This window comes from Filicampus tigris, chromosome 1 (assembly GCF_054856515.1).
Source record: "Filicampus tigris isolate MCC_2025a chromosome 1, RoL_Ftig_1.0, whole genome shotgun sequence".
NCBI classification, from domain to species: Eukaryota; Metazoa; Chordata; class Actinopteri; order Syngnathiformes; family Syngnathidae; genus Filicampus; species Filicampus tigris.
In genome coordinates, this window is record NC_141217.1 from 27,322,280 (window position 1) to 27,346,675 (window position 24,396).

Below are 24,396 nucleotides of genomic sequence, written 5' to 3' on the forward strand. Positions count from 1 at the left end.
TGAAAATGGATTTCTTTAAAAAATAGCAGACCAGTACAGTTCATCCATTCCTGTTGCACTTTTACTCCTGCTGTGGGCCGACTCCATCGTGACCTGCGCCACTGCCACATAGTGGCAGGCCTCTTGGATGACTGTGGGAAAATCAATGTGTGGAAAGTTTGGCAAAGCAGTTTGTGTACACTCGTCTGAGCAGCCCCATCTCAGTCAGCAACTCATGGAAAGTCCCCTCGTCTTATTTAAATATGGGGGCATCATGGTCAACCTCAAAGAGTTGACATACACTACATTCAAAAACGGACAACATCCTCAATGCAGTTCAAATAACTGAATGGAGAGGATGTTGGTATCGGCACACAGATTCTGCACTGAGTCTCTGGCAAGTGGGTGGGCATGACATTACTCAAAGCGCTCGTAGTTCCTGGTTTGTCTCACTCGTGGGATCATGTCCAGCAGCAGCCTGCAGACAGAAGGTCAACAAGGTGAGAGCATTTTTTTTAAAGCCATGTGAAAGACCTCTCACTCACTTGACGCCATAGGCAAAGATGATAAGACCAATGAGGACACCTATTGTCCCGTCCAGGTACCACACCATGGGCTCATGCTTAAACACCTCTGCACTGATAAGGATGGAGAAGCCCATGATGCCGCCGACTAGAGAGTTAAAGCCTTCAAAGGGAAACAAGCAGAGCAGTCGTATTTCCTGTGTGATTAACTATATGTCAGCTCACCGGGAGTGTGAATGGCGTACCGTCTGTAATGAGGGCCCGACTCGTAAGCACCTTTCCCAGCATGAACTTGATCACGGCCAGGAGGATGCAGACCACGCCGCTGACAATGGAGACGCTGAAGAGGAAGTCATCCTGGTGGGAAAAGGAGATTTAACTTTAGCAATGCAATCGTAGCATTCCTCAGGGTTCTGAACTAGGTACTCGTTCTTTCCTCTTGTATCAGTGTTTCAGTCAGATAGCTTTTGCTTCTTGGAATGATACTATTTCATGAATGCATTACCATATCATCAGGTGTACTGTGGGAAATTATTCAATTTCATTTGAAAATGATTACTCATTTACTACAAATAATGCATCTGTAATCATGATCAGTATAGTTTCAGGCTTCTTCAGAGCTTGCTGATGAGCTAATCATTTGAATCAGGTGTGTTGGAGGAAAGAGACACCTAAAACAGGCCTGATATGGCTCTCAAGGAACCGGAGTTCCCTGCTTTAGATCTAACCTTCCTGCAGTGTGCTCTGATGAATAAAGATAATTTATTCACCCCTTTGTTCGCAAGAGATTGATTGAGCATTTGGTGCCTGAGCACCAAGCACTTAAGTGAAAAAAAAAAAAAAAAAAAAAAAAAGGAATAATTATTTTTACACTTGAACGGCTTCCCTACAAAGATATTCAGTCGAAAAACTGGTGCAAATGACCAATTACATTGAATATTAACTCTGAATGGTGAATATTATTATAGCAATAGTCACCATTTATGTAGCTTTACTTTGGAGGCACGTCGATACCTTCTAATGATCAGCTGCTGAATTATGCGCCGTTAAAATCCTGGCGATTCGCACACAAGAATAAACTAAAGAAATAGTGTGTGTAACTAGCGTGAGAAAAATGTATTTTGAAAAAAATCTATTTTATTGAACGGGTAGGAAATCCCTCACATTCTGCTTAACCCTCCTGTCACGTTGCGGATTAAATTGAACCATTTGGAAAATCTAGTATAAAGAAATGGATTAAACTTAATCTGCTGGCTTCTGTTTTTCATGTTTGTTTTTTTAAATTGCAGTGCATTGCATTATATGACATTTACATTACATCAGAGCAGGTCTGAACATTGTTGTTAAGAAACTAACAATACCGTGGCTATAACTCTTTGGATGCCTTTTTGGGTATGTATCTATGCTATGTTGTGGTCAAGGCGAGCATTCTGACACAGTATGTAACATACTGTGATGACATTATGAATTGACAGTAATTTATTCAACATGGCTGCCGGCAGCCTCCCTCTGATAGGCCCAATCCCAATACACATACTTGCACCCTACGGTCTTCGCTGAAGTGCACATGTAGTCAAAGTGCACAAAAATTGCAGAATTGGGACAGTGCGTGTGACATCATCGACTTAAGACCCTGCGTCAGCAAGCATGGTGGCACGCGTTGATGTTTTGGCAATTTTGCTGTTTAAAATTATATTAAAACTTCAGGAAAGTAGTCGTAAAGTAAAACTCTGGCTCGGTCTTCCAGTCGATGGGAGCTAGGGCTCCTTTATTTGGACTATTTGTGGCTCCTGCACGACATGCGGAGCATGTGCAGAAGGTTGCTAAGTACGGCAGATAAATTAGGACAAAATACGTAAGTAAGAGGTCATGGGTTTTTTTCAAGGTCAGTGAGGGACAACCTTTAAGCACAATTTGCATATTCTGCCTGATGGTTCTGGCAATGTATTCTGAAAAGGGAAAAACCTTGAGCCGTTCCAGAGATAATGCATTTTGAAGTTATCAAACCACATTGATTGATCGCAAGATTTTCCCTTTGAGGTAATTGCATTTTACAAAAATGCGTGCCCATAACAAACAGCGATTTTATACACTGCGGCGCCTAATGGCTAACAAATTGGTGCTGCTACTGTTGTGCCTGACCGCACTAATGACAGAACATTAACAAAAATGATCATGCTAAATCCAATTGCCGTGATGACATTGACCAATCAAGTAAAGTTGCTTGACACCATGCACATGCCCTTGGAAAGTGCAATGTGTCTCAAGCTGAACTCATCGGAATCGTTAAACACCCTAAGCGATTTGTGGGATGCCTACTGTTAGCTGTTGCTTCCATTGCTTTTTACAAATTGCACATTGGTTATGGAGGATGGAGGGATGAAAAGAAAGGAGGGAGGGACGGAGGGTTGGAAAGTCAAACAGTCAAAACAGATTGGGTCAATATGACCAAGGAGGACAAGAGGAGGGTTAACGCCAGCAGTTTATTTATTTTGAGTTTACTTTATGTTATTCATTTTGTATTTGTACAAAGACTGTGACCAGATGTAAATGATCATCAACAGCAAGTTACAAATGTCTAAAAAACAGGGACTGACTTGTTTTTTATCGGTAGTTATGCTATGATTTTACTGGCCCGCCCCGCTTGACAGCTAATTAGGCCGTATGTGGCCCCTGAACAATATTCAGTGTGACAGCCCTGCCTTAGCGAGTTCTTAGCGATGAAGTGCCATATTGACCCTCCAGTGACCAGTATGAGTGTGAGAGTGATAACACCAAATGTAATTTACCTGCGCCCTCGTCAACCTGAGGCCTTGTAACAATAACGAGCCAAAATGAGGCCCGGAAAGAAAAATGGCTAACCGGGGCGAATTTGGACATTTTCATTTCGGGGTGTGTTTCACGGCATAGTCAACCACAATCACATTCACACCTCCGGACTATTTAATCTTCAATTAAACTAAGATGCATGTTACAAGGGTATGGAGTTTGATTGTTCTGAGCCAAGATTCTAACCCGTGACCTCTCGACTTAAAGGCAGATGTGATTGCTAACCACCACAATGACTTCAATTCAGAAAGTAATCAAATGATTGTGTTGTGCGTATTCTTTGTCTTTTCGCAGGACTTATTCCAAACAAACAAGCAACCTCAACAAAGCATGTTGAGAGAAGACAACTGTGGAAAGAAAAACATACATTGAAAGAAGCAAACCGACTGACAAATGACTGTCTTTCACTATAAGAGGTTTGACTGTAAACTGTTCTCAGTCTGTACATGAACCCAAACCAAACCCCAGAAGTGACCTTTAGCGCATTGAAATTCAACACATTGACACAGTCCAAGCTTGGGTTGGCATTTGGGCCCATGGGAGGGAGAATACTCCCCGACAGGAAAAAAAAAAAAAAAACAATGTGCGAAATAGAAACCTTGCACAGAATGTGAATTTTGCTTTGACATTTACTTTTAACACACAAAATGCCCTCTGCGGGATTGAAAAAGCTAAATCGAAGCAGGATCATATTTAGCTGGCAATTTCGCCGCACTCATATAAATCCTGATGTTCCACCAATCTGTTTGGTTTTGAGTGAAATTCGATGGGACAAATGCCATCACATTTTCCATCCAGATTTCTGACTGTGTGCTTGTTGCCATTACCACATCCTCCACACCGTCTCCACAGAGACAATCATTACCTGGCAACATCAGTGGAAAAAGCTTTTGGAAGACATGCAAATTCTCCAAACTCTTCACACCTGATGTCACGCTACCAAAAGAGACCAGCACTGCTAACACACTAGCAGGATGGTCGTTTGGCTTGATTTGAGGAGCCAAATGAGCAAGAAATAAGTTCATGATCACAGGGAGGAAATTGGTTACTTGCGACACAGAGGCATCTCCCGTCATTTAACAGACGTGTTCTTCTTAGGACCTGCTCTAGAAATGTCGAACAAAGATGCGCAGTACTTATTTCCAACAGGTAACGCTTCTGTGCTAGGCGCCGGGAATGACTGGCCTCCACTTGTGTCTGCTCCCATGTGACCCAAGTAGTCGGTTATCAAGCAGAGTTGAAAATAGAAAACCAGCTGTGTGTTTTGGTGCATTTAATGTAACATATGGCGCACAACAGAAACTCTCCTTCCTCTTCAATTGGGATTAAACTCTCAGACTGCTGCTAAAATATAAAGTGCTGCTTCATCAACTGCTTGTGTCGTAATGTCTGCGCTTACCACTTCAGGCAGCAGCTTGGTGGCCAGGTCATGGATGGCCTTACCCATGATGCACAAGGATGACAAGATGAAAACCACACCCAGGATTACGCAGGCTCTGTGATGGGAAAGATGCAGATTAGCAATTGCAGAGACTGTTGAAATAGGGATTTCTCTGCATAATATGCGGCGAGCGTTATGGTGAGTTATTCATGGATTTAGTACTTGTTCTGTTGTGCCTTGTTATGGTGCCGCATTTCAGGGGAGCACTGTTGGCTGTGACTTCACCTTTCGACAAAATACCCCAGTTTTTGTGGTGCTCGTATCATTCATGCACTTTATATTTGATCTGGGGTGTCTGTTGCATGTTTAAGGCGTTCATCATAGTGACCAGATTAAAGTGTTGTTGTTACTTTTCTTAAGATGTTGGTGCTACTAGTAAAGCGTTTGTACTTGTAGCATTTTATAAATCAGCCATCCCCCAATACACACACACTAACATGCACACACCATACTCAACTAGGTGGCGATAAGGTGTAAATTGCTCATCTATAATTAGTCCCAATGGACAGAGGCAAAGGTCTCATAAACTCCCACATGAAAGAACAGACTACAGTACACCCCCCTCCATTGCCGGGATTATGTTCCTGACCACCCCGGCTGTAAGTGAAATCCACATTGTAGATATGCTCTATTGAAATACTCCCTAGCCATGTTTTTATAGCACTTACTTGTTTAAGATCTCCATTTGAAATAATGTGATATATTTAATGGTGACAATGCATGTTGCCATAAGTGTGATCAATCATTAAAAATTGTTTGTATAATGTTCAACAAATCACTATTATATAGTGATTTGTTTAAACCAATTCTTCTTCTGTAAAATATTGTTTTTTTTATTCTAATGTTGTTGTCGTTGCAAGTCGAATAAATGTATATTTTTAAAAAATTAAAAAGTGGTGTTAGTTAAAAATGTGTTCAACTTAATGTTTAACTAGTTTTGTTGTTTTTGTAATCCCAAAAAGTACAGATAAGAATACCGTTAAAGTACTGGCTCGATAAGCAGTATCGTTAAGAATAGTTAAACTCTTAACAATACCTATACCTATGCATGATACTGCGCCCCTACTTAGTGGCCAAAAGTGGAATTACACCCCAAATTAAACAACAGAAGTGAAAAAAAAAATCTGCAAAACCGTGGGGCTGTGAACCTGGAACCCGCGATGGAGTGAAATTTACAGTAAACACACTCACACAGGACTCACATGTATTCCCGATGAGCTGAGTGGACGGCTGCAGCATTGCTGTAACGCCACAGGACAATGACTGAGGACAGGACATCCAGCGTGGCATCAAACTGAAGACAGAAATGAGATTTAAGAACGTTCCTTTGCGTTTCAGACACATATAAACATGTGAATTCCACTTACAGCAAATCCAAAAGCAGAAGCGCTGTGTCGCATGATGGAGACAGCTGGAAAACACCAGAACAATGGTATAAAATAACAATATGGTTTGAATTACATGTCTGCAGCAGTCATTATGAAATAGCAAATGAGTAGAACATACACATTTCAAGGGATTATGTGGGGAAAACACCCCAAAAATATCCACAAAACTTTGTTGACGAGTAGTGCATGGGGCAAAAACAGAATATTATTTTACACCAACCAGGAAGAAGTCTGTGTTGTGATCATGTCTGTCAATTTTTAATCAAGCTAGTATTTGTTCTTTTTGTTTGGTTACATGTAGGATTCCCACAGGCTCACCACCTGTGGGAGTTTGCCACGGGGGGTCAGGTGCAGTGTGAGCTGGGCTGCGGCAAGACTTCTCTGCTTACGTTGCTGCCCCTCAACACTACCACCAATAATTGGATGGATGGATGGATGGATGCAAGAGGATGGATGGATGGATTTCTGCATCAATTGCGCATGATAAAATTGCTCGTGCGCTTGGATGCAGGATGTGTTTACAAGTGAGGACATGCATCTCAATGATTATGTTGTTTTTTTTGTCCCTTATTGTTAAATCCTGCTGCAAGCCTGCTCTATAAGGCTCAACAATGCAATGTCCTGCCAGTGGTTTTCATGAATCAGTGAATGGTAAAAACACTGCTCCGTGTTTTCTTGCCCACCCGCAATGGAGTGAGAGGGAAGAGGAGACAAAAGAGGAAGGAAAATGCAAATGGGTCGTGGGGAGAGTTCCTCTCCTGCCTGGTTTATTTTTAGCCTCACTAGTGGGGCTCACAACCTCTCCTCAGCCAGGCACGCAAAGAGCTCTCTTCCCTTTCATGTGATTTGTGCTGCAAACATTGCAAATTCTTCCATTTCCTCCTCCTCTTTCATCATCTCACCCCATATAGTTTCCACCTGCGTTTCATGATACAGTACATTGAACATTACCATTGTGGAGGTTTGCATCACACCAGCGGCAGAATCAACAACCTGCTGTACTATTTGTGAGGAAAAGAACTGTAATACACATACTTGTGTCAATTATACTGTTGTGTTCTGCACTACGGCGCAGTATACTGCAAACTGCAACCATCATGTCAATTAAGAAATTGACATTGTTATCCTTTTTGATGCAGGTTTTGGATTCGATGCTATAAAGAGTCAACAGACGTTTTCTTGTTACTTGGTAGTGGTTATCGATTCCTCTTCTTGTGAGTGTGAAGAAGAAGAAAAACTTGAGCTTCTGTATATGGCAAATAAAACCTGAACATGAAAACAAACATAGTGGACGGGGCTGTTTTGCAAGGTGTTACACACCTAACACAAACAGGGAGAAAGTCTCATGCTCATGAGGCTTGCTGCTATTATTTGTATGTGAAGGACACTGAACAATGGCAAAGGTAATGGTGGGCAAAATATGGCCCTCTCCGTTCTTTAAAACAAACCACCAAGCATTTACATTATTAAGAGTCATGTAATATTTATTGAATTAATGTAGGATTTTTGTTACCCTAAAATTGGTTGATTAAAATGTCATGACTCGGGCTGTGTATGAATCAGTGGTGCCCCAAATAGAGAAATGAATTGGCCGTTAAAAACACAAGCCGAATCTGAATTTTCAGCGCATAACAAAACAGCAGTGCTAAACAGCGCATAGCTTACAGTGTCAGTGTCTACCTTCCCTATTCCCTGCCCTCCAACGTCCTCTCTCTTGGTACCTTCACAGCCAAACTGTGAATGTTGATGCAGTATGTGGGGACTTCATACGTCCAAATGAGTATTAAATTCTGTTAAGCAGAGAGTCAATAAAGCCCAGCTCGGCAGTGTCTCAACGCCCTTGTTTACCCGCTGTTGGCCTCTCACACCGTACTAGCAAGGGAGTTAGCCAACTTCGACGCTGGACAGGAGACCAAAATACAGAGGTTAGCTTAGCACATGCCAACAGCTGGTACAACGCAGGGGGATGGATTTGCATGGGCCCAAAAGAACACCCTGGGTTCTGCCTTTGGCCAGTGTACAGGGAGGGATCCTGGAGGTTGAACGAAGTTATTTTAAACTAAAAAGGAAAACCTTTCCATAGGTTGACGTGACTGCATTAGCGCGTCAGCGTTCAATCCGATATGTTTTCAAAAAAGTCAATATGAAGATTGGTAAAGCACTTTGGGCAACGTATGCTGTAGATAAAGCACTATAAAAGTGCACTCCAGTTGCCATTTACCATTCTGATCAAATTTGATTTTTCATTTTTTTGGACTATTACATGTTTTTCGGCAATAGTACAATTAGTAACCCATTGGAAATGATTCGGGACTCGCTGTTTAAACGGTAAATGAATAGCAGAGCTGTAGTAATTATTCATTTCATTTGAATTAATCTCTGGCGGCACGGTGGTCGACTGGTTAGCACGTCCGCCTCACAGTTCAGAGGTCGTGGGTTCGATCCCGGCTCCGGCCTCCCTGTGTGGAGTTTGCATGTTCTCCCCGTGCCTGCGTGGGTTTTCTCCGGGCACTCTGGTTTCCTCCCACATTCCAAAAAACATGCATGGTAAGTTGATTGGATACTCTAAATTGCCCCTAGGTGTGATTGTGAGTGCGGATGTTTGTCTCTGTGTGCCCTGCGATTGGCTGGCAACCAGTTCAGGGTGTCCCCCGCCTACTGCCCAAAGACAGCTGGGATAGGCTCCAGCACGCCCCGCGACCCTTGTGAGGAGAAGCGGTACAGATAATGGATGGATGGATGAATTAATCTCATTAAGGAATTTGTTGTTGATTTATTGTAAATACGATTTTAAAAATATAGTACGATACATGTTTTTATATTGTCGCTGTCCTGTGAAAAACACTTATGTCCATTTTTTTCATTTGTCTTATTTTTACATGAATGATGTTTCTGCGTTACAGACATCGCATTAATGTGAAAATTTTAAAAAGTTTCCAAAATTGGATATACACGTTTTTCACAGGGCAGCGACGATATAGAGTATAATTTTTTTTTATTAAATAAATGGTTATTTACTTAAAATGCAAGCTACATATTGTACACATTTTAGCAGATTTAATGTTTTCTTTTTCAACGAATGTCCTGTCTTTTGTCCTGACACGTGCCTGAAATGTCATTAACCGCAGGTAGGATTCAGACATGTCGATCTGTTCCTCTTCCCTTAATGGTTCCTGGTTCCTCCATTAGGAGCTGAGAGGAGGAACGGCCCATCAGGAGTTAGTTAATTGGCTCCTACTACATGCTTGTCACATCTGACAAGTGCACTGGCTCATTTTTCCTCATTGCTAAAACTCGTGTGCTGCGAAGGTCGTTTAACATACACAGACTTCGATTTTAACTCCATTCCTCTCACTCGCTCAAATACTGTCAAGGCGCAGCAGCAATGAGACAGCACACGAGCTGGAAGTGAAATTCTAGGTGACCTGTGAACATGCCATGAGTTACAATACACCAGTGTGATAAAGCAAACACAGCACTGCTGCACATGTCAAGTTTCACACGCACACGTACAGCGATGCTCATGTTTGATAGAGAATGGATCTGTCAAGGAATGGCAGCAGATGGTGATAGGCCCACATCCAAACTGGCTGGGTGAGTGTTGGATGATGACGTCGCATTTACCGACACAGTGTTACAATTCATAATGAAACAGGCCGACTTGAAGACGTGAGGTCTCCTTTTAGACAACAAAGAGGGACTTTATGTTTCTCAGAGTCTTGCATGCCACACTCACAGCTCCAGCGGTGTAACATTCACATGACACAGAGGCCAAATATGAGACCTGCTTGCCCGCCACTAGAGCAACCATATCAGGAGGTGGAAAGCATGTTGTTCAACAACATGAACTGGACTCACTTTCAACATGCGGTGAACTGCAATAAATGAAGGCACAGAGTGGAACCGCACTAACAGAACTACTGAATTCTAAACTCAACAAATCACGTACTCCATATCAAAAGGGACGGAAATTGACTTCCCATGATAGCAATCTTGGAATTAATTGTTTGTTTGTTTGTTTTAATGGTATGGTCCAGTCATCTTACATCATCCTCATGGTATGATTTGTGTTATTGAGTTAGGTGTGTTGCACTATTGGTACTGCAAAGACTGACATTAAAAAACATCAATTGGGGAATATATAACTTGATTTTAGCTAAAATGATCTGCCAATAACACAGGAAAATTTGACTTGCCAAGATTTCTCAAAACAAGTAAACAACACTGGCCTCCATAAACCAGAGGGACTCGAGTCAACTCGTCATTGTTTTTCTGACTTTGTGCCTTGATTTGAGACATGACAATTTGCAAGACTTGATTGTTGTTCATTTTATGTTTGTGTGAGAGAACATTTTGAAATTATTTTGTTAATGTTGCTGTGTGAGCGCAAACTAGGAATGGCACTGTGATGATGGAAGGATTCATCTGTCAATTTGAGCATGAAACATGTCATGATTGGAGCACTGGCCTGCCAGTCAGTTAAATGTTTGTTACTGAGAAGCACACCCTCTCATATCAGACAGATGGCTTGATATTGTCATGTCGGTGTGCTGCTTTGAGCAACAACGTTCGGCTAGAAAAACTACACAGTGTTTTATTAAACGGCCAAGAGCTGGTTGTAAAATTTGTTCACAGACAACGGATAGTGAGCCTACAAAATTGAACTTAGTTTTTCATTTGAGGAGCCTTCTGTCCACTAAATATACTGTAGAATTTGTTAGCCTGTTCTTAAGCTCAGTGCTGTGGTAACACCACCTTGTGAAATGGGCCACATCATTTCTGATCCTCAGACCAACTTTATCAGGGATAAAAGTGGCAGGCCCATCACTTTACAGGAAAACCCAATATTTACATGAACACGGCTAGCAGCAAGATGTGATGGACTCGTCCTTTAGTTTCAAACCTTCTGTAGCTTAGCCTCCAGATCTTAACCTCCAAAATGTTGGACAAACAAATACCTTTCATTTGATTGACATCTATCTGATTGATCTTCTCTCTTTATGAACAACAAATACTGCAGGCATGACTGCATTCATTGGGTGACTGCATTTGACTTGCCCAAGACCAAAATGACTTGCTGTGACCAGATCTGGGCATTTTACTAAAATTTCCCGGTCCACCTTCACCTTTATCACCTTCCGCCTACAGCCGGGGTACCTTTCCGCTTTCCGTCTATCCGCCTTTTTGTCCGGCCGGAAAAAATACTAATCACCTATAGGCCGGTCCGCCTAGCATTTTAAATGGGCTTCCGTTAGCATTTCCGTCCACTAACTTCGACCAACTACCACTACAGATTGTAAAATGAATACATGTCTAACACTCAAAGTCAACAGTCAAGTGATGCAGCTCTTGTACTGGATCTCACTAATTTGCAGTTCTTTTGAGACATTTCAAAGTCCAGTCACTTACTGAAGGCGGCGATGGCAAGGATGATCGTGGCCCCGATGGACGCCCAGGACACCCACAAGGCCTTTTTGCGGTAGCTTTGTGCTTCGTGTGGTTTCAGGCGCATGCTGCTCTCCAGAAGATCTGCATGCATGAAAACGGGGCACAGTGACGCTTAAGGATCAAGCTGCTGTTAACTTTTAATCTAACAGTTCATCATTGTACCTAAGTCGGAAAGAAAGCAGGCGGTGGGGGGTAAGTGCTGAAGCTTTTTGGGCAACGCCAACTAACGTGGGTGGAGTATGGCGTCAAAGTTTGATGGTTTCGAACATTTGCCATGAAAAAGAGGGTGCGAAGACCAGCTCGTGGCTGCTTTAATTGTGAGACCCTTTTGAGAATAAGAGGTTCGGAAAATGGATGGATGATATACATTCAATTGAAATTGAATATGCTCTTTGGGAATAAGAGTAAACCCTGCCATATTTGGTCTTTAGCCACAGGTGCTTCTACTCAAGAGCTAGTTTACATCCCGATTGAGTAGAAGCACCTGTAGCTAAAGACCAACTGTGGCAGGGTTTACTTTCTGGGCCTGGATTTGACACCGCTGTCGGATAGGAGGATTTGCATTTTGGGCGTCGTTATGGCCGCTTTATACCGCCTAGTGTCCACTTTACCTCCGTCCTCTATGCTCTCGGTAATCCTCATCTCCTGGTCCATCTTGATCAGTTCTCCCTGACTGCCGTTGCTGGCCTGGTGACGCTGGTGGTCTTCTTCTCGTTGCTTGGGTGAGTTCGCCTGCTCGCTCTGACCGTTTACCCCCGTGGGCTCCTTTACTGCTGTTGAGTCCGGGGCGGCGGCCGAGTGCGGCTGTTTGGAGTCCGTCATGTCGGCACGCTGCTTTGCGACTCCTTGAGGCGCTCGGAAAATGTCACACCCGCGTGAGAGGTGCGGACTGAGGCAGACCAGGACGCACGGGAGGGGAGGAGAGGAGAGGAGAGGAGAGGAGAGGAGTGGACTGGGGAGGCTCCCTCACTACTTGCGCCACATTATGCAAAATATGCACTCAGTAGAATTTAGTCGAGGTGCACGTGAGCTATCGAAGAAGACGTTACCCTTCGAAAGACCTAATGACCAAGTGTCTCCTGCTAAACATGTACAATAAATCCAAAATCTACAGCAGGATCATCAACACTTCTACAAGTATCCCACAGGGTATCCTCCCATGTTTATGTATGTGTGCTACTTGCTACGGGCAATGTGAGCGACCGGCCAGGGCGAAAACTTCCGCCCTCCAAAAAAAAAAAAAAAACACACCAGTTTTCTAGAGTCCGGCTGCATGCCGAATTAGGAGAATGAGCGCTCGGGCGCGCAGAGTCATAAGGTTGTGTGTGTTCGAAAAGGCAAGGGGAGGGGGACCGGTGATCAACTTTTGACTGGCTGCAGAGGTTGGAAAGGCGGAGGGGGGCGAGGCCACACAACACAAACTGCTTCCAAATAAATTGCATTAATTCAAATAGACCCATATGTCTATACGTAATTGAGTGGGTTTTGTTAAAAATGTATATGAATAAAATGTTTAAAAGGTCAAGTCAAATTTATTTATAGCCCTTAATCACAAGAAAGGCTCAAAGGGCTTCACATGCCCATAGCTGACATATTAACGACAACCCCTGATCTTAACCCTCAAGAGGGCAAGGAAAAACTAAAAAAAAAAAAACACCTGGGGAAAAATAAGAAACTGAGAAGGGACCACAGATGGGGGAATCCCCCTTCCAGGATGATCAGGCTGCAATGGATGCCAAGTGGGCAATATTTAACACAATTATGATGCTATACAATGTTGGTTAAAATAGTGTGAAAGTGAATCAAATGAAGTGCTGCAGGAAGATGACTTCGGTGAAGTGGGTCCCTGCCCAGTTGCTCAATGTAGAACTCTCCATAGCAGCGCCTCCGAGGATGTGGGCAACCTCCGATCTTGTAGTGGTCAGTTGCTGTGCATGGGATCGAAACAGCAACCTCCAATTCGGTCGTCAGCACCCAACCTCGGCAGGCTCCTCGAAGGTGCATGGGAGTTCCGCCAGTCAACATGTGTTTTGTGAACTTGGAGAAGGCGTTTGATCGTGTCCTCCGGGAGGGTGTGGGGGCAGTACGGGGTAAAGAGCCCCCTAATACGGACTTTACCACTGATGTCAGAGCTTGGCTGTTGGCTTCTTGAAGCCATGATCTCCATCTCTCACTGGAACGGTTCGCAGCCGAGTGTGAAGCGACAGGGATGAAAATCAGCACCTCCAAATCTGAGACTGTGGTCCTCAGTCGGAAAAGGGTGGAGTGCCTTCTCCAGATCGGGGATGAAATCCTGCCCCAAGTAGAGGAGTTCAAGTATCTTGGACTCTTGTTCACGAGTGAGGGTAGGATGGAGTGTGAGATCGACAGGCGGATCGATGGAGCGTCTGCTGTGATGCGGACCCTGTATCGGTCTGTCGTGGTGAAGAAGGAGCTCAGCCGAAAGGCGAAGCTCTCAATTTACCGGTCGATCTACATTCCTATCCTCACCTATGGGCACGACCCGTGTGTCGTGACCGAAAGAACAAGATCCTAGATACAAGCAGCTGAAATGAGTTTCCTCCGCTGAGTGTCCGGGCTCTCCCTTAAGGCCTAGATGAGGGGTGGCCAAGTCCAGTCCTCAAGAGCTACAATCCAGCCTGTTTTACCTACGGCAACACACCTGATTCAAATAATCAGCTCATCAGCAAGATTTGCAAAAGCCTGATAATGAGCCTGATGAGAATCACCCCTGACGCAAGACAAATTATCAGTCACATTAACCCCATATCTAAGAGGCATATTTGTACAATGTGTGACCAGAGTACCCGCAGAAACCCCGATCACAGGGAGAACTCCACACAGGAAGGCTAGAGCCTGGATTCAAAACCCCGTATACTAACCACACGTTCACCGTGCTGCCCTAATATTATTATTAGTAGTAGTTTTATTATTATCATTACACTGTCCAACATCATAATCATAATATGTAATCATATCATAATCAGTCATGGCTTTGAGTCCCTAAACGTAATTTGATTTTGAAAATGTCTTTCTTTATTATATCAGCTTTTTGAGATGTTTAAGTTTGACCCATTTATATTGTGGCATAATGAATACACAAAAGTCGAACAGATCCTGATTCAATGTGCAATTTGTGGCCTCACAGATGGTTTCACTTAAAGATGAACGCAGCAAAACACGTAGTTTACTAATTGATTAATGCAAACTACTTAGGCAAGTAGACAGTAGTCATATCTCACGGCATTACTGTAACAACAAAAATGCTCCAAAATGTTTTGTCACAGCAAATATGAGTGCAGCTGTGGTGATAATTCATCACATGGCCACTAATGACACGGGCTGACAAAGTCCGCGTGACCCACTCGGCGGGCGGGCACCAGTTGCCATAGTGACCCGGCCTCGTGCGGCGCGATGCTACACGTCACGTCGCCCTAGTCGTCACACACGCCCAAAAATGTTCAAACTACTCGAACCAAAAAAGACAGTACAACTTTATCTTACCGCTGCAGTCAAAACAAAACATTTTAAATTTTAAGTCATAGCGGCAGTTACAGTTATCACTGACTCGGGGCAACAAAGATAATTGAATGTAACTAAATTGAATTGCATTCAATTCATATTAGATTTAAAAAAAAAGCAGTGAGCCTTAAAACTACCCATAAGTAATCATACGGTACATGTAAACAAATATCATATTAAATCATTATCAACATAATATATTTATTTAGCGTTAATACAAATGTTATAAAACTCTCAAGGGTGGGGATTTTTGTCTGATTTCGTAACTTCAGATCTTGAAATACAGCATATCAAAATATTGTTTGCATCAGATTATATCATTTGGCTCTACCGTGAACACTTCTGGCCAAGTGAAAAACTTTTTTTTTTTACTTTTAACTTTTAAATTGGATGGAATCTTACAATTTGGGTGAAACTGTTTTCATTTTAGATTCAATGCATGAAAATTATTCTGAGTGTTTTCTACTTATTCTAAAGATTACTAAATTATTCTTATTTTGGACATAATGCATCAGATTTACTGTATATAGTGTTTTTCTGGACAACCGGAGACTCAAAGCACTCACAATGGGTACTTTATTCATGCACTCACGCATTCACACTCTGGTGGCTGTGATTACGTGAAATTTCTAACTGCCCTGGGACAGGCTGACGGAAGCGTGGCTGTCAGTGTGCGCCTACGACCCCCTCTTTAGTTGCCGTACAGAATTAAATGGAAAAAGTGGAGATAGCCCTCTGCTGATCATGGGAAAGAATTACATTCTGATCTTGGAATTGGACGCTCCCTCTGCTGCTGCAGAAAGGGAAAACCTGTACACTGCAAAAAAAGCGGGGGAAAATTTGAATGATTTAAAAAATGTTTTATACAAATGAAAATAACTTAATTGTGTTGGTTAAACACTTCGGGCGCTATAAATAGCAAACGACATAAGAAATCTAAAAAACGAGAGACTATGTCCATCCATGGGACAAAAATAGCCACGAACAAGCTGAAGGAGTCGCCCTTTTTAGAATGTCGGTTTGTACGACCAGTCGTTGGGGGGCGCTGTGATTTTGCTGGCTAACCGGTTTGGAAGCCGCTTGGGCCTTTGTTGACGTCTTTCCGGTGCTCCAGTCACCTCGCTCCCTCCCGATGCTACCCGGTCGGGCTTGGCTGTGGGAGCGTAATGGCGGTGCACCGGGGACCCTCAACGAAATGGCTCTTCACCCGGGAACAGCTTGAAAACACGCCGTCTCGACGCTGCGGGATCGAGGCTGACAGGGAACTGTCTTACCGACAGCAAGCCGCCAACCTAATCCAAGACATCGGCCAGAGACTCAACGTGTATCCTTTTGAGCCAGAGGCTCGGGGCTAGCTTTGGTTAGCATTAGCTTACAAAACTGTTAGCGCTGCATATATCCTTCTTTCTCTCAAGTCACGACACACATATAAATTAACTATTCTTTATTTTCATTTACGCTTTGGCATAACTATGCTAGTTCAGTTCTCAAAATGGTCTTCCTCCCCCCTAACCTATTACTCCCAATTTGCCGGTGGCGTCCGGGCCTTGACGTTAGGTTAGCTTTTGTTTTGTACCTTTCATTGTTAGCTTACACAATGAGGATGTAATCGCCGTAGAATCAGATCACGAGTAATTAAATCCTCTTTTGGACTGAAGTGAAAATTGTTTTTCTGTATACTATATTTGAATTGGAAGCGTCTTGTTGTACGTCTACACGTGCAAATCCCTGCACTGAATATACAGCACATAACGTGTTTCTTTGTAACCGTTTACGTGTCATCACCCCCCCGCGCCTTAACTGTGCACCCAGCTCTCAACTGATCATCAACACCGCAATAGTATACATGCATAGATTTTACATGATTCACTCTTTCACAAAGTTCCACAGAAATGTAAGTACAGCATACGAGTGCTGGTTTTATTAAGAGATGCTACTGTATGGATAATGTGATTAACGGATTGATATTTGTCGTCATAGATTATTTCTCAAACAACATTGTTTCTAGCGGCTAAAGTTGAGGAGCAGCCTCGGAAACTGGAGCATGTCATTAAAATAGCTCATGCCTGCATAAACCCCCAAGAGCCTGCCCTCGACACTAAAAGCAATGTGAGTATGGCATCTGGTTTGTGTGGTGCGTTTTGATGCGCACGGATGGTTTTGGACTCTACAGCTGATTCAGACCACACATCTACAGCTTGAAGGCATCCCTTCATGATGAGTGGAGAAAGGTTAAATGCAGAGGTGCAACGAATGATCGACAACTAAACTACTACCAAATTATTTCTGATAAATGATGAGTTGTTTAACTATCTTTTTAAGTTTAAAGTTGTCTAACTGGTCATAATTTCAGTTTCTCAACAGTAAATATCTGATTTGTGTAGTCCTCCATGGAAACTGACTGCCAATGTACAGAACGTCACTTACATTAACAATTTGTCAGAATTTCCAGATTTTTTACATTTTTGTCAGGGACATTACCGCGTGAGGGTTATTGCCGCGTATTGTGTTGTCGGATAAAAAGAATGATGGATACTGTTTAATTGCACAACACAATCATTACGCTTTAACCCGTAATGGCATCAGTATTTGTCACTGTAATGTATTTATTGCAACAACTTTGTAATAGTGCATGCAGTTGCAGAGTGAATCAAAGTATATGAGATTTCATTGTGTCATCCTCAAAAATATTGATATATCTTGATGAATTAGCCTTTCTGGGTTCTATTTTCAACTGTAGTAAAGGAAGCAAGTGTATTAAATCACATTAACCTGGTTTAAGTCAAAATTAAAACGCCGCCCTCTATTTTGCAAACAAACAAATAACATTGTTGATAGAAGGGATTGTTTTTATGAGAACCATTCCGATCTAATCTATATCCTCAATTTCACTTAGCACGACATGCTAGTGGCACGGGCTAGTAGATGTCTATGTTTTTGTCATACTGCACCTATGACTACTTTCTGCTTCCGTGCCTAAAAATCATGGCAAATGTAGTTCTACTAGCTTGTTGCTGTAGGCAGACCAACTCAAGCTGAGCGTTTCTGGTTGCGCATTTCCAATGATACAATGTGGGACCATCTCCAGGTAAACGACACAGCCAATTTCCAATAGCAGCCGTGGCCGAGCAAAAAAAGGTTGCATAATGGTGAGTGCATTGCCTTGTTTACAGCTCTTGCGCTTTCAAGCAAGATAGCATTTAGCCGGTTTCCAAATTGACTAGCAATGTTCAAACTTTTTATTTTTAGTCGGTTGCAGGACCTCCTGCTAATCTCCACTTGAAGCAATGCTCATGTAGTTGCATGGCGAATATAAAGCAAGGCTGTGATTACTGATTTAGGAGGGAAAACACAAATTGTTTAGCAGGCAGTAGTAGCCAGCCGAAGCTCGTTGCTAAACTTGCTATGGCTAGCTCGACCTGCCAGCTGCAGGTAACATAAGCAACCCAGTGAAGCTTTTTTGGGACAGTCTCTGTTGTTCAATGATCAGAAAAAACATTGTTATTCTTCGTATTTTGATGAAGATCAAAATGCAAACTGCTATGCTTGTGTAGTTTGAAGGAGTACCCACTACCCAGCATGCCTTCAAAAGTTATTAATAATTCCGACTTTCTTGTTGTTTATTCTTCACCAAAGTATTAGTACTGTATTCATTATGTGACAAGTGTAGTGAACTGTATCACACAAGCACTTATTGCAGTGTTTTGCAAATGCATTTCGATATCTTAGCAATTAGCATGGCTTCACCATCTACTTAACTAGTACTCACCCTCCCTTCATGATGGTTTAATGATGCTTACAGAAGTGAAGTTTTTTTGCTACCATGAAGGCGATAGTGACTTATGCTATGTAGACGCTGCATGCAAAGGGAACTTTTGCCTCTGCATCATGTTTAGCCACGTTAACTTTTCAGCCAAAACTCATAGGTTAGTAGAGGCTCCTCAAATTAATGTCCAACAAGAAATCGCCAATATGAACAGTGGAAAACAGCGAGGTGACGCGGGCATAAGGACTTACACATACTTTTTTTCCCACTGAGGTCTTCTTTCTCTTGGGGTGGCCATACATTCATGGCATTTCTGTCTCGCAAACAGCGGAAAGTTTATTTTTCAAATTTATTTTCATTAGATTTTTTTAATAACAATTTAGGGTTAAGTTCAGCACATTTGTTTATGAAATGTGTACTAGCTACTACTACTACTACTAGTGTCTTGGTAGCCCGATGCTCGGGATGTGCCAATCCAATCGAAATTCAGGTCCAATCAAGAGGTTTTCAGCTGAACGGGAATCAGGGCGAAAAGATCGTTTTTCTTCATTTTCTGAAATGTAATCACACATACAAAGGAACTAAATAACCTAAATAATAAACTAAATAATCCAAAGATAGCAGTCAGAGGGGCAGTAGAGCCACACAAGCACGCGCACACACACAGGCACACTTCTGCGTGTTCTAAATGGGCTCCCTCCAAGCTGCATTAAAACGGCACATTAACTGTATGGGGGGGTAAAGGTGGTCTGTTTATAAAATCAATGAGCTGCTAAAAAACATGCAATTTTCATCTGTTTGTAACAAAATAATTCCAAGCTCTGAAAAAACAGCTTTGGTTGAGACCTCAAATAAGATCAATGTCTATTTGAGTGCTCCTCACCTTCATTAAATGATCGAACCTGCAGCCAACCAAAGATGCTGTTTGCGTCTGTGTTCCGTCATTGCTATATCACATTCACTCTCAGTATCGTGCAGAGGTGTGTTGATGATAACATACGGTTACAGGCGGACTTTTTTATCCCTCGGAAACCAATCGTCTGTGATGGAAAAGGTGCTGACGGAGAACGAATGCCCACCTGCCTTATTTGGAAGCCCCCCTTGAGTTGAAAGTCGAGTTCACTGCTGTGGAGCGTGCAGTCATATACTAATTTCATAGGGGTGTAACGGTACACTCGGGTGTATTAATACGTTTCGGTGTGCCATGTTCGGTTCGGTCCACTTATTAGCGCGAGTTTATGCACGGACGCTGACTGTTGCGTGCAGGAGACGAGAGTGGCAGCACAACAGTGAGAGCCAGTAAAGAGCCAGAGCTCGAAGGTCCTCGCGTACACTGCAGTCTCCAGTTTGGGAACATTCTGGCTTTCCTGTTCCCCATCGCCGATGGGGACAGGTACGTGGATAAGTCTGAAAGTTGTGTGCCGACATTGCTACATGAAATCGGCGGCTAGCACGTCTAACATGCACGGCATCATCCGACTGTGAATGTTTCTTAGACGAGGAAGCAAGCAGTCCTTTTAGCCCAAAACGCCAAACTTAAATAACTAGATTTATATTGTCGCGTCTTCCAGGAACGTCAGATGTAGTTTAATTATCACGTTTTTACGTACAACTGCTCGCGCTCTTCTTTCTCCGCTGCTCCACTCACTTGGCGTACGACTCATTCATGAACCTCGGAAACATCACAACTCACAACTCCGACCACAACACAGATAACCCAATTCGTTACAATATGCTGTTGAACATTCAAAGATTTCAATGCCTAAAAAGTGTATACAATTTACAAAGAGTTTTAATATACTTAGCAATAATTGTAACCGTTATTGTATGCATTTTTTTTTATCACAAAAAGTGTATGCATGTACTGTAATGACAACCTGCCTTTAACTTGAATACTTAGGTGTGTCATAGGCTTTTGCTGCTGAGTGTTTAAAGATTTCAGTGTCTTAATAATTTACTAAATTAAGAGATCTATATTGTTAGTGTATTTTTTATTCTGGTGTAATTTCTTAGAATATCACCCGATATGGTTCGCTTTTATTTATTTTTTCTAAAAAATGTACCATTTAATTGTCATCTTTTCAAAATAAACATAAAAAAAAAATCAGTTTTTTTTTGTACCGAAAATATACCGACACGAAGTTTCCAAAAAAAACAAACCGAAATGTGATTTAGCGTACCGTTACACCCCTACAATTTTTGCAAAATAATAGCCTGTATCGGTCAGTTGTCAGCAAAATGGATGTTCGTCAGTGACGGACTGACAGGTTCAAGTGTATTGAACCAAAGTTATTTCCAAACATATTTTTGAAAATAGATTCTGTCTATGGAGGATTTTCATCTACCGTGGAATTTATGATTAAAGCAGATCCATGTAGTTCCCGTCTTAGAACCAGTATTGCCACAACATAAAGACATTGCATCGAGCAGGATTTCTGATGCGCAACTTAGAACAGCGGATGAAGATGCTACATACAGTACGACCTTGAACAGATGTGGAGTCTGATGGCTTGGTGTTTTCCAGGCATTCCATCAGCAGTCACAAGAGCTCGGAACACTGGAAACCATCGTCCTGCAAACCCTGGGTGAGCTCAAAGCACCATCGCTGTTTTTCCACGCATTCAGACTAGGTCTGGGCGATATGGACAAAACTTCCTACCTCCGTATTCATGCCAGATTTCTCGATAACAGGTAGATAACGATATTTCTTTGGGTTCAGTGAAAATTGAGCTTTTATTCTTTTTCAAAAAAGCAAAATATCAATCCAAAAGGACGTGGAAAGTGTCATTTTTAATTAGAATTTACTGACAATCATCAACATTAACAAAAGGCAGCAATAAATAAAGAAATCGCTTAAAATTGTACTGCAACTTTGCTTTCAGGAAAAATCATTTGACGCTACTACAGAAGTTTGTCTGCATTGTGAACTGTGCAAGCCTTTGTCGCGTTCAGAGGCTCCCTATACGACATGTGTGCTGTACTGCTTTTTTTAATCTATAAAACAGATATAGAGTGTTAGTCCCCTACCAAGTTCCTACACAAAAACGGGGATTTAGTGAGTGCGGGGCTCATTCACTCTCATTCACTTGAATGGACCAGCAAGGTGCGCACCACTTGTGCATATTTTTACCACAAGCTTTACAATTTGTTCCACAGGTCAGGTACATATAAAATTATGAATATGGTTAAGTATTGTATATCTGTAATGTATATGCATTATTTGTGTGGTTTGGCTGTGCGCAGTTGTCTCGCTCGCTTAAAACACGGGAATTTATGTTTCAATATTAATGTATTGAATTCACATATCAAGATATCAATTTGATAACTACATTAACCAGCACTGGGTCAGACAGAATACACATTGACCGATGCTACATTGTTGGCATGCAATGTGTGCTTGTGTTTTCTCTGCAACATATCAAACCTCCATGTTTTATTGGCTCTCCCTTCACTGTCTTGTTTCCAGGTTTTGAAATAACTATCGATCATCCACACACCGATGTTGTGAGGTGCTCCCAGCTAGTACGGGGTAAAGCCTTCTTTTTGTGATTTTATTGTTTTAGCTCATGATTGAGTTGTGTAAAGATGATATTTTTCTTAGTGCAGGTGCAATTTGGGAACCAAGTTTGTCTTCTACAATTGCATGAATTGTGACTTAAAACGTTATCAGGGGTGTCACAGGTTCTCTAGATTCAAAGCTCCTTTTGGTAGTAATGGTGTTAACTTATCTCACAACTGCACTGGATAAATGCTAGGGGTCTAACATATACGTGGGTGTATTAATGTGTTTCGGTACGGCATGTTTGGTCCGGTCCACTTGCGTACCGTTTCTGATCAGTTTTTATTATTAGCGCGGGCTTACGCGCGAGTAGGCGAGTTTTCACACGGGCACTATTGAGTGTTGCACGCGTAGGAGAGTGGGGGCACAGAAGAGGAGCCAGTACACCAGAACCCGTGATAAATGCATGGATAAATGGCATTATTATGGTCATACGCAAACAAACCAGAGTCCAAAGGCCCCCCTGTGCACTGCGGTCTCCTGTTTGGGAACATTTTGGCTTTCCTGTTAAAGTGGGGAAAGGTACGTGGATAAGTCCCAAAGTTGTGTGCCAACATTGCTACGTGGAGATCGGCAACTATGTTGCAGGTAGCAAGTCCAACATAATAACGCACTTAAAATGGCATCATCCGACTGTGAATGATTCTTTGACGAGGAAGAAATCAATCTTTTTAGCCAAAAACATCAAACTTAAATAGCGAGATTTATCATATCGTCGCTGTCCTGTGAAAAACACTTGTCTCCAATTTTGGAAAGTTTTTTAATTTTCACTTGAATGTCTGTAACACGGAAACATGATTCATGTAAAAATAAGAAAATGAAAAAAAAATCTAGATAAGAGTTTTTCACATGACAGCGACGATGTGCTGTTAAACCTTCAAATACTTCAATGCCTAAAAAGTGAACCCAACCGTACCCGAGTTCGCTGGCAAGTTTGACCAAGATTTCCATCATTTAACCTATTAAGGACGGGAGCGCATAACCGCGTTTCCATCACTAGAGCTTGGAGCGCCGTTGCATCATTCTACCTTTAAAGCCAGGAGAGCGGATACGGCGGTGTCTTTTTTTAATCCAATTCTCCGTCTCTTAGCCAATTTAATGCATCTGAATATACACGGGGGTGGCTGGCGCGAGACCGCTGAGGATGTTGCGGAATTTTTTCGAGCCGTAGGTAGGCTAATGGCGGACGCCGTCAAACGCCCGGAGCTCTGATAAGTAACGGCAGTGATATATAGACGACGCGCACAACCAGTGGAACCAGTCGAACGTGATATGATATGGTTTGTAGACAATTACGATATTGACGTCTTTGTAACAGAATAGAGGATGGTAATTACCACTCAATTTTTTTAAAATTAAATGTGTGCTTCTCTTGCACTGACACATTATTTGTACATCATCGATTGAAACAGTAAATAATGATAAATTCTGCCTGTCTGAAAGCCACATGTCTAAGATCTTTAATTCTTTTGGAATTATGTGTCTGCTACAGGGGCTGATATGTTAATCATTTTGTAAGTGTTGAATTTCTGGGAAATCTTCAGGTTTTCAAGGGTAATTCCAAAGGCGTCCTTAGGTTTTGGGGAGCCGTTGAGACAGGCGCTTTAGTCCTTAATGGTTCAGCAGTTGGGGCCCACTTGTTTGGTGCGCACCAGCATTTGGCGGATAGCGTTCGCTTTTAGCTAAATGAACCGCGCAATCAAAGCAATCGCACCACTGCTTTTTTGGACTGAATCAAACGTGACCAGTGTGAAGGTTTTACCTTTTAAGTGGACACGAAACCGTGACACCCCCAAAGACCATGTCTGTGTTGTAGCAACCCATTAACTGGCTTCTAAAACCAACTTTCTCCTTCCTTTTACAGCAAGCAAGGATTTGGCACAGACTTCCTATTTCATGGCTACCAACAGGTTATTATCCTGTTCCCATTATTGCACTTT

The 24,396-nt window shown here is 42.3% G+C and overlaps 2 protein-coding genes across 3 annotated transcripts in view; one reads left to right on the forward strand and one right to left on the reverse strand.

The window, feature by feature from the left end:
- On the reverse strand, window positions 1–12,925 carry LOC147153417 (transmembrane protein 163a). Its single transcript, XM_086029489.1, has 8 exons — window positions 12,221–12,925; window positions 11,571–11,690; window positions 6,141–6,184; window positions 5,976–6,067; window positions 4,732–4,828; window positions 749–860; window positions 525–666; window positions 1–457 (listed from the first exon to the last, which is right to left on the reverse strand). The coding sequence occupies exons 1-8, from the start codon at window positions 12,429–12,431 to the stop codon at window positions 397–399; spliced, it is 879 nt and encodes a 292-aa protein (XP_085885615.1). The 5' UTR covers window positions 12,432–12,925; the 3' UTR covers window positions 1–396.
- Window positions 12,120–24,396, forward strand: part of LOC147153418 (cyclin-T2-like) — a 16,795-nt gene continuing 4,518 nt past the window's right edge. The window contains exons 1-7 of one of the 2 annotated variants that reach the window (XM_086029465.1): window positions 12,120–12,331; window positions 16,246–16,455; window positions 16,944–17,025; window positions 17,112–17,240; window positions 21,422–21,482; window positions 22,364–22,426; window positions 24,321–24,366. In XM_086029465.1, coding sequence (XP_085885591.1) covers window positions 16,298–16,455; window positions 16,944–17,025; window positions 17,112–17,240; window positions 21,422–21,482; window positions 22,364–22,426; window positions 24,321–24,366 — 539 coding nt within the window. In that variant the 5' untranslated portion in view covers window positions 12,120–12,331; window positions 16,246–16,297. The remainder of the gene's footprint in view (window positions 12,332–16,245; window positions 16,456–16,943; window positions 17,026–17,111; window positions 17,241–21,421; window positions 21,483–22,363; window positions 22,427–24,320; window positions 24,367–24,396) is intronic. The other variant, XM_086029473.1, reaches the window with a different exon arrangement.